Source organism: Daktulosphaira vitifoliae, unplaced genomic scaffold (assembly GCF_025091365.1).
Source record: "Daktulosphaira vitifoliae isolate Bord-2020 unplaced genomic scaffold, ASM2509136v1 Scaffold_2, whole genome shotgun sequence".
In the NCBI taxonomy this organism is placed as follows: domain Eukaryota; kingdom Metazoa; phylum Arthropoda; class Insecta; order Hemiptera; family Phylloxeridae; genus Daktulosphaira; species Daktulosphaira vitifoliae.
This window is the reverse complement of record NW_026099573.1, coordinates 24,168,046-24,179,838: the sequence shown is the minus strand read 5'-3', so window position 1 is coordinate 24,179,838 and position 11,793 is coordinate 24,168,046. Positions and strand designations below refer to the sequence as shown.

Here is an 11,793-nt window from a genome sequence, read left to right as displayed (position 1 = left end):
TCTTAATCAGGATATTAATAAGGAACTAGCAGTTTATGAAGCTTTTGGAATAATCCACCAATTTTTTAAAATTAAACACTATCTAAAGATTTGCATCGAAGCGTTTTTTTTTGATAGTGATTTTAATCACTGTCAGATATCATTATACTTGATCCAACTATGCCACGTCACCACTGTGCCGCGACCCCCCTGTGCTGGGTTTTTATTATATTGTTTAATATTTTGTATTTATTATACAGACGGGTTTTTTTAATTTATAATTTAATTTTTGTTATATGCACGATAGACATTTATGTGCTTTTAGTTATTATATTCAAATGAAGTATTATTATTTTTATATTATATTTTGTTTTTCTACATAGATTATGTGTACTGTCTAGATGTTTAATAATATCATACTTCTTTGACCGTTTCCGTAATTATGTGCTAGGATAATGGGAATAATTAAGTATCATTACTATTATATACAAATTTTTCTGATTAGTAAATCATTGAATTAAATCGTGGCAACATGATCATGTTGAAAAATGATTAAGGTAATTATTAAGATATTATGATTTCCAATCATGGTAGCGAGACATGATATCTTGATTATGGTAATTGATAAATTCTTAAATAATACTCCGTAGTCATTGCCCTTTAAGTATAAAAATTTACAGTAAACAAAAAGAGGTTGATACACAAGAAGGTATGATGCAGACGTTATTATTTATATGACTAGCCATTTGCCGACCGTACTCTTCATCCCACCAAAGTATAAAAATGTCAACATAAATTTTATTGTACAAGTGATTGAATGGGATATGATAAATGGATCATTCTGTATATTGTTTGATAAAAATATTTTACAATTATTTTTTGATAAAAATGAAAAATATTATATTTTGTCGATGGATGCGTTCATTTTATTATTTAAATTCACTTCTATAATTCATAAGTACATCTAACTAAAAACATTCATTCCTAACCATTTCAGTTGCACTTCTACTACCACTTAACCATGAAAATTTCAATAGCTGAAAAAAAGTGGTAACCGAAGCTTCATGCACCTAGACAAAATTTAACAATGGTAATAACATCTTAAGTCTATCCAAAAAATTTTATTGACTAGTCATTTTCTTAGCTAGATCATTTTTTGTAAAATTAGTTAATAAAAAATGTACATTTCTCATTAAAAAATAAAATTTATATGAGGTGTAGTACTAAATAATTAAGATATTAAAAAAAAATATGAATTTCAAATAATAATTTAAATATTAATATTGATTTATAAAAAAATTTGCTTGAATAGTATTTCAAATTATTTTATTGAATTAAAATTTTTGACAGGAAATTTTCAGTGGTTTAAAAAATTGCTTTTTAAGAATTTTTATAATGAAAATTACTATTTAGAAATTTCTAGTTTAATTAATCTAATTTAAAGTATTCATAATGAAGTAATTTTTTCTAACAACAAAATATTTTCTTTTTCAAAAAAAATTTTTATTAAAAATATATTTAAAATTTTAAACTTAACGTATATAATTTAAAAACCACAAAAAATACTTAAAATCGTATATTTGTATTTAGGGAATAAACAGATACTCAATTTACACATACTGTATTTTAGTCTAAAGCTACTTATTTACTTGAATATGATTTAATATTTTTAATATGTGTTAAATTATTCGCTTGAAATTATTCATTTTATTATAACATTATTTTTTAAAAGCTTGGTTGGTATGTTTTTTATTGAAATCTTTTGTACTCTGAATTTGTTTTAATATCAAGTTGAATTCTTAAGGCATGTGAAGTACTTTGAAGAAACGTAGCTGTGTAAAATTCTAATTATAATTCTCCGTCACCAGAAATCTCTAACAAACGAAACTCGTTTCCAGTGAAACTTTTAAACCTTGTCAATAACAGTTATTGACAAAATACCACGAAAGTTACTTTTGTGGTATTTTGAAACAAAAAAACTAATAACGTCAAATCAACCATAACAGAAAATTTTTGTATATATATATATATATATATTTTTTTTGCATAAATCAATTTTTGCATAGTTTAATTATTTAAAAAAGTTTGGCGTTCTAAATATAGTGACTTTCGAATCATGTTTTTCTATTTGAAACTTGTGTAATATTATGATTGTTTTGCGTAATTTTTTTTATTGATTATTTCTTTGTACTTTATTAATTTATGCCATGTTTACGATCTAATTAATTACCATAATTTCTGGGTATTTATAAGCCTCTAAAGATCACTTAAGTAATGCTTAAATTATATGTTAACTCAACAGCGTGTATTATTTATTTTGATTCAATGAATTATCGTTTTATTTTAATATTATTAGCTAAATTTTATTTAATTTTTATAAGATTAATTACATAATACATTAACTACAATAGTAACTAATATAATTACTGATGTCATAATACAATAAAAATCTATATTTCAAATATATTTAAAATGGAAGCTAAATTTGAATTTTTTGAAAAATCCTACGTGTATATAAGAATATATATTAATATGTGCAATACTATAATACATTGTATTCCTCGACCTTTTTTAAGTGAATTCAATAACTGTATAGAAACATATTTATATACAAGCATTTTATTTTAACTTATGATACCGTGTATAAACGAATAATGTTGATGAATAAATACAAGGAGTGCTAACTATGAATTAAGTAGGAAACGGAGATAGTAAAATATGCTAAGTAAAATAAAATGATTTTTTTCATCGTTTTGTCAAATAAGACGTTAGTCAAGGCTCTGGTATAGCCTCGGTCTACGAAGAAGACTACAATGGATGTCCCATCCAGATACTGTAACTTCGATGTATTTGTTTAAATTAATTATTAAGATTTAATTGTCGTCAACGCTTGCTTTCAATTTTATTAAAAATATATTCTGTGTTAATAGTTAATAAATTTTCCTAAGTGTACTCAAATTACTTTTAAAGAAAATAACAATATTAAATTTAACTAGTAGACACTATATTTTGAGTAAAAACATATTCATTGAAGTCAACTGCATCATCATTTAAAAAGTAAAAAGATAAGTGAAATATACAAGTTAAAATGTTTATTTGTATATATAGCAGTACACGTATCTATCATATTTTAATATATATTTCTCCACTCTGAACCCTCAAATCATACGCCCAGTAGGGGTATTAAATTTTTAACTTATTTTTTTATGGTAATGAATCAAACCGTCCACATTAATTTCATCATTTTCCACTTCTTTTTGATTTATTACAAATAAATATGAGTTCAGTGTTTGTTGAGTTAACTATAAGTGAATCTACAGTACTTTACAATGCATTTATAATAAAAATTATGTAATGTACAAAGTTGAAAGGTCAAAATGTTCAAATATAGACTAGATTTAAAGTAAGCTAGTTTTATAGTTATCTCAATTTCAACATTACTTAAGATCTATGTTGACAATTTTTTCGAAATTAAATTTTTAGTTATTTTTCAAAAGGTGGTTCAAATCTTAACAACATAAAAATGAAATATTTTATAAAAAAATGTAGAATATCATGAGAGAGCTTTTAAATTGCGATAAATAATTTTGATAAGGAGCGTTAAAATATTAAAATACATTTAATTTTAATAGGTTTGAAAATACATAATAAGAGATGTTTTGTGTTTGCATCATCAAATAACTCTTCGTTCGCTATAATCTATTCTTGTAGCCTTGTAAGAAATTCGAAGTAAAAGGTGAAATGAGATACCTCAACGATGAACGGATTTAGAAGTTTTGCTTGAATGTAGTACAAACTAAATGTTAACGTGAAACTTGTGATGGGTATTGAGCTATTGACAGTTAATAAATTATATGAAGTAAGCAGAGGGCGATGAAAGCGCAGGCTTTGTAGTGTAAGTTAGTCGGAAACCGGACGTCGACTGAGACTACGAGGCACCTGCGCGCACCAAAATGCTAAATTAGGTAGTTTATAATATCAGATTTGTAAAATTACAGCACAGTTATTATTATATAAATCGTTATTTTTCGTATGCTACTATTCAACTTGTAAGTCGTTTTTGTTATATTTTTGTAAGAAGTACTAAACGAGTGTAGTGTGGTTACTTAAAATCGAATTAAATATAATAAGAATTAAGAAATATAATGAAACAGCTGTTCTAAGAAAATATTTTTTATGTCATACTACTATTTTCATATTCTATAAAAATGTGTAAAAATTATACAGTCCAGAGTGTTAAAAAATAATTAATTGATTATGAAACACAATAAAAAGTTTCTTTTAAACGATTATTATAAAATTTTTTGATTACCACAAAAACTATTTTTAAGCTATGATGAATATAAGATTAGTTTAATCGAACTACAGTGAATATGTTATAAATAAAAAATTCTTTTTACTAGCACTTTTGTACAAGTAAGTCATTTTACTTCAAGGTATTTCCTCGCATAATTGAAATAATTATTTTTTATAATATAAATATTACATTAATATAAAGTACTATATTATTTTATATTTTAATATAATACTTTTTTCTTTTTTGCATACAAGTAGCATTACTCATAAAACCTACTTATAATTGAAAATAAAATTTATACTTTTATATGAATATATAAAAAATTTTGTTAAGATTTTAATTTTGATTTTTTTTTACAATCCTGGGAAATTTATAGGTGCAGTGGTTTCCTGTTACCTTCTGCGCTAGGAGCATTTTGTTTTTTCGCCACCGTAAAAAATCGCACGTATGGTCACCCATCCGTTAATCTACGACGGTAGGTGCGGCTTAACACCATAGTTTTGTCAACAAATAGTGTTACCACAGCGCAACAACACGCCCGATTTTCAAGATTTGATAAAATAAATATTTAATTTTGTTGAAATTTAGTCCAAATAGAAATAAATTTATTGCAAACAGTAATATTATGTACCTGAATATTTGGCAAAGCGCCATGTTTGAGCAACAGGTAGACCATGGTAGAGTTTTGCTGAACCATAGCCAAGAACAGTGGTGGTAACGTTAGCAAATAACGTCTGGTATACACCTCAGCCATATCATGAAGTTGATCCAAAGACAAGTTGCTATTTATTTTGAACAGAGGTTTAGGTCCACTACTATCAGGACCATACGTATGTCCGTTAGTCAATTGATCAGCTATCAGTGAGCCTGGAGAACCCACGGTAGAAAACGATTGAATCGAATGGACTGAAGATAACGAATCAACTAGACCACAATGACCACCATTTTCCATTTCATAATCAGCAAATCTATGTTGTTCGTGACGGTCAAATAGCGTTGATACGTCTAGCTCATTGCTATCTGGTTCACTTGTATTACTACTAAATGTATCACGAAACGATAAATTCCATAAAATTGCTCGAAATACATCACTGCTTCGCCGTAGCTCCCCCATGATACCTTTTAGTTCAATAGGGGCTGACTTTTTAGGAACTACTGACGGACAAGGACCTGTAGAATGTACGCTGCTACTATTATTGGCCGCAAATATAGCACCCGGCGTTGACCTAACCAAAGGGTTTGGCCTTTGCTTATAAAATGTGCTACTTCTAGTCTGTACAGATTTGTCTGTGTCTAAAGACAAAGATCTTTGCCGTGCCAGAACTCGAGCAAGTTTGCCACTTCTCCCCGAAATCCTTCCTGAATTGTCATTTTTGTTGGTTAGCAACGATCCAGATGTTTTGAGCTGACCCGTTTGATTGTCTTGATCACAACCGTTCACCAAACATTCTATAAAATCACATTCAAATAAATATTTATTTTTATTAATCCATGAAAAAACATGTGATAAGTTAAATGTTCCTATTGATTTTAATTACGAAACTTAACACTGATGACATTATTATTCTATAAATAATAATATTTAAAATAATTTTTATACTATTCATAAATAATTAATGTATAAATAATAAGAAAATAAAATTGGCAAAACTTAATCTAGAGTATAATCTATAATAATTATCGTAACTACTAGTTTTGATCATATACCATCATTAGAATACTGATTGAAAAGTAATTAAAACTAAACAAGCAAGCATTAAATAAATATAACTTAAAATAATCACAAAAATAAAATACGATGTAAAATTTGTAAAAAAGTTTTGACATGTAAAATTTGCTAAAACATTTTTTTTATTAATTTCACATCGCGTTTATTTCATGTTACATTTATTCAATAGTTATTTGTTCGTGTCAGTTTTAATAAATTTTTAATCAGTAACTTGAAATTCGAGTACGCCCGAGACTAATAGTTACAATAATTTTTATAGATTATATTTTAGGTTAATTTTGTCATATTATTTTATAAATATCTATTAATACTTAAATAATTAAATAATTAAAGTAATAAATTTGACGAAGAATAATGCAACTAATGGTAAAAATTAAAAATAATATTGTCCCCTATTATAAATAATAAGTAAAAGTGATTTCGTAATATATCATTAAGTTTTTATCTTTTTAACAAGTTCATAAATGTTTACTTATTTATAGATGCAATAAAAAATGTTATCTGTTACTGATGCTTCAGGATGAAAAGTAAACAAATAGATGTATTAAAATTAAAGNTTATAGATGCAATAAAAAATGTTATCTGTTACTGATGCTTCAGGATGAAAAGTAAACAAATAGATGTATTAAAATTAAAGTTTATCACGTTATCACTTAAACTTTTTGTCAATATATCAGTATTATGTATAAAAAAAACAGTAACTTTATTTCATTACAAATTTATTGATAAATACATTGACAAAAATATTTTTATTATATACAGCTTAAGAAAATATATTAAATAAAAATAGCAATTTGTTTTTACTAGTAAATCATGTATATTAATGAATTTTGATTTATTTCTTACTATATTCAAAAAATCAGGTAAATTAAAGATTTACATCGTGAATCCAAATGTCATAATATATATTTTGTCCTCCATAAAATATGATATTACTTTCCAAAGATAAATCAAGCAAATAAAACAATTTTATAATACTGTTCAACATTCATTAGGGAATGAGTATTTTTTATTATTTCAGTAAGTTTATACCTTAAGCTGATATTATAATATCATGTTTGAGCAATACAAATTTAGTGGAACTTTGTCCTTTTTTGTACCGAATTGATATACATTAGGTAATTTATAAAAATGTTTGAATTTCTATTGATTATTTTCAGATGAAATGTTTATTTGAATAATTGGTTAAAAGTCGAAGTGAAAGGATAATAAAAATCAAGAAATCCAAAAACAAATTTGATTATCGTAAGGCAGTAAGATTATATATTTTGTAGATGTCAAATCGGAAAATAACAATAAGGCTTTTAATTTTTTTTATTGTCGTATAGAGAACTTTTTAAGACCATCAATTTTCATACAGAAATCCGAATTTGATTCCCATTGGCTGTAAATGGTAAATAATGTTCCCAGTATATCAGAAAAAAACATTTTAAAAGTAAAAAGTGAATAAATTACAAAAAAATTGATTAACGTGTTGCGAGTTTGTTTAGATATAAACTGTTATATATTTTTTTTCCATCAAGCCTTTTAATATTCATTACGGCATTGCACGACTATAGGTGTTTGCAAAATCTACCTATTTATGAACACGAAATGTCTCTTTCCCTACCCTGTGGCAAAACTATAAATTATTCCCTAGGGAGGCCTAACGTCGAGTTTACGTTAGATTCGGCGAATGTGAGCTCGCAAAGCATAACAAAACTTTTAACACGATCATTCGTTCGAAAGTCTGCCTTTGAATCGGAGTTTTCTACAGCAACCCTGAAGCCTGTCGGATAACTTTATAAAAAGTCTCCTAATACTTGCCATTCGTATTGAGTTATTTACAATTATAAAACCAATAAATGGATTTCGTTGTTTCGCATCCGGTTGGCGGAAACGCTTATAAAATAGCAATAAGAAAATTATAATAAAAAAACAAGGGATTATTCATTCATGAATTTAACTTTGTAAATTCGTCACGGGATACTTGCAATAATGGTGATTTTTAGATATTTGTACTACCTCACCTATTTGTTCGATTGACGGTGAATGGATTGTATGCAACACGTGGTCATCCCGATCAGAATAAATCCCTGGCTGAGATTTAGCACCGGGCGATTGAGAAGGGTAGGCAGCCACCGGTACAGAACGTTGGCCATTCAGTATGGGTGTGTTTGGACGTGAACGCTTGTGTGTATCACCAATCAAAACGGATGATGGCCACAAACGACCACCGGCATTTGCATCTACTCCATTTTCTAGCAATGTTCGAACAACATCTACCGATCCACACTCAATGGCCGTGTGCAAGGCATTTTTAAACGGCAACAAAGAAGGATCATCTATTGGAGATGAGATCTGTGAAGAATCTTCAGCTCTAGAAAAAATACAAAAATAGTTTCAACATAATTATTAATAACTACGGTTAAAAATAAAAATAGGGTAGTAACAAAAAGAAATACAATTTTAATCGAGTATTGTTTAAATTGTGTCTCTGTTCCCTTTTTAAAAATTTTCAAGCATTTAAAAACATAATAATAAAAATTATCGGTATAAACACATCATAAAATAACTTAAAGAAATTTTGTAAAATAATTTCTTGGGAACTTTGTTCAAGTAGTTCATTGCAATCGAGTAGTTTTGTTTATTAAAATATATAACACCATAGAAGAAGGTTCAATAACGTTAGCCTGTGCAGGGTACCTTTTTATAATATACTACAGCCTTCATGAATGCATACTTGTAATGAAACTTTAGGGTTTACATCTTTGATAGCTATAAGAGAATCATCTGATATAAAATTCATTGAAATACTAATTTCTAGTAAAACTGATGTCCCTAGATTTTTGAGTAAAATAAACTCGTATGTTACCCTCTAAAATACCCTATTTTCCAAGTAATGTCTTGCTTCACAAAATGTGTAATAACAAATCCAATAATGTTGCAATCATGTAATTTTTTATTTATTAATATTAATATAAAGTTAAATAATACCTTGGAAATTGTGTGATATAAAGTTTCTCAGAGATTACTTTCGAGATGAAAAAGTGAAAATTAACAATTTAAGAAGTGGTCAAACGCATACATTGTTTTTTACCGCAGTCTAATTATATTGCCATATGACAAGAATTGCAGAAACATGATATTAGTCAATTAAATAAACATTTAATTACTAATTTTAGATATAGTAATAATAGAGGACATTCTCCTATTTTGACCACATTGAACATTTACAGCTCTTTTAGAAAAGCTAAGAAAGAACTACATTTGATCTACGAAATATATATAATTCTATAACTGCAATTGGTTTAATTATTACAATACTACTACTAATACAAAAAAAAAAGCCAAACAAATTCTTTTTAACAAATTAATAAAAATTTGAGTTATAATTGTTAGTAGGATATTATTATTAGTCAAAACACGCTAAAACTTAATTGGGTCTAATATTTATTAAACCCAATTATTATAATATTTTTATGTCTCATAATTAAATTAATGATGCGATTTTTCTGCATGTACTTAAAATGTATAAAATATAAGATCAAAAACAAGGAAAAAATGCTTAGGTTAATTTGTTTTATATTATTTTAAATGAGTGTAAAAATATAAAAGCATTTCTAATGAATTGTTTAGTTCATTTAAATAACATTGTGTTTTTTTATTATGTTAAACTAATTACGAGTATTTGAACAATTATTGTTTGTTAAATATTCCATTTTGACTTTTTACTATAGTACTCGTGTATATGCGACATAAACATTAAGCATTTTTTTTTTTTCTGGTGAGAGAAAAGCATTGGATCAAAATCTGTAAGAATAATACAAGATATTTACCTATTTGCCAATGGTCTTGACTGGTGTGTAACAAAGTCTTTTTCATAGTTTTGAGTACTAATTTGAGCTTGCTTATCTAGAGATTTTGAGCTTAACTGCAAGATAAAAATTTCATTATTGGTAACTTGATTTTGCGTTTTAATAATTCTTATTTAAAAATATTTGCGATTAATTTAAGTATAATAATAATTTACGAATTTAAAAATACAAATTAGGAATATAGATTTATTCAAATTAAATTATTATTATATGAAAAGTAGTTCATCTTTATGTTTTTTTTTATAGTCGATTTTACTGATATTAGTGAACTGAATTATGACAATTCTAGAGGAGAAAATATATTAATTTTAAATTTCAATGATTTCCATAAGATATCATTGATATCTTTCAAATACAAAAACATACCTTACCTATAAAATAAGCATACAATTTTATTTTATGATACTTTTTTGCAAAAAAGAATAATGCCAAAATCACATTTTTGTAACTTATCAGCTTTTGAATACAATTCAAAGGTTTTTATTTACCTGAAATTTATCTCGATGAATTACCAAAAATTGTTTAACTTTGGCGGTATCGTTTAATCGTATTGATACATCTAACAGTTGACTTTCAAATGCTAAATGACCAGAAGACGTCGAAGATCCAATACTAAAAAAAATGAATGAAATAAAAAATTTTTACTATCATTTTAGTTTTGAATATTAAATTCATAATTAATTATATTATATAATTAAAAAATTATTAAATTTAAATTAAAAATTTAGAGTAGATGATGTGGGCTATCGTGTCAAGTGGAAGTTTAGGATAAGGTTGGCCGAATCCTAATAGTTGGGATTAAGGTGAGGAAAAACAAGAAGAATTAAAAAATAAGACGGAAAATTTAACTTGTGTACACAATCAATTATGTGTTAGTTGAAAACATTAATAATTGTATTTCTATTTTCAGCTGCATAACCTACTTAAGTATGGGTGGTTTTATAGGTGTACATAAATCAGCCCATTTGAAATTCACAAAATAAATAACATGTTTGTGTAATAAAAATAAAAGTGTTATTCGTTGACCGTCTATTGAAACTTAAACAATATGACGCATTTATAATGTTTTTTTTTTAATTTAATATACAATGAAAAAAATGGATGACTGACATTTAAACAAGCTAGCTAGCATCCGTTTTTCGTTCGGGACATGTCGGCAGAATGAATAATAGTTTGATGAAATATTTTTAAATTTTGATTATTGCCAATATTATTTAGTATAGAGCCTATGAATAAATACTTATGTATACCCAAAAGATTTTGACATTTCATGCGTCATTTGAGTACATCACATTTAAGTTTATTTTTAATAGTGTTAATATAGTGCATACATTTATTTGTTTTAATAAATGAAAATAACATTTAATCGTTATTAGTTTCGATGCGAAGCAGAGAAACTATTATTTTTACTATTGTTTTTTATTGTGTCTGTTACCACTTATTCTCAGTTCTCACTGTCCAATATTATTACATGAAAATAGCAGGTTGTATACATATATTATTAAATCACATGTCTGATGATTTTTTCCTAAAAAATTTGCTCCCTGTACTGTCCCGTCGTTTTCAATATAATTATAAATAGTTAAAAGTGTATGATTTACATAATATGTAATGTTATAATTTTATATCTCACTTTTTTAATACTTATTATCTGGATTTTAACAGGACTTAGGAAAAACTAACTAAAAATTTGTAGCAGCTTAAAATCAAAGACAATCTTTTAAAGTTTCATTAGGGATATGAATAATATATGGTAAAAATGTTTAAATATTAGCCACGACGAATGATCAATTTTTATTATACTTATTCTTCTTATATTAATCCTTATTATATGCATAATAATATAATTTAATCAAATAAACAGTTATCCCGACTACTACAACAGTTATTCGATTTAGTAATTATTATCTTAATACTACAGTCGCGTCTGC

General features: G+C 26.2%; 1 protein-coding gene across 2 annotated transcripts in view; it reads right to left on the bottom strand.

Annotated features, from left to right (window-relative positions):
* Positions 1-11,793, bottom strand: part of LOC126899057 (uncharacterized) — a 213,365-nt gene that overhangs the window by 74,071 nt on the left and 127,501 nt on the right. For both annotated transcript variants that reach the window (XM_050673580.1, XM_050673581.1), the window contains exons 5-8: positions 10,351-10,474; positions 9,824-9,918; positions 8,015-8,364; positions 4,908-5,725 (exon numbers count right to left, since the gene is read on the bottom strand). In XM_050673580.1, the coding sequence (XP_050529537.1) occupies positions 4,908-5,725; positions 8,015-8,364; positions 9,824-9,918; positions 10,351-10,474 (1,387 nt within the window). The remainder of the gene's footprint in view (positions 1-4,907; positions 5,726-8,014; positions 8,365-9,823; positions 9,919-10,350; positions 10,475-11,793) is intronic.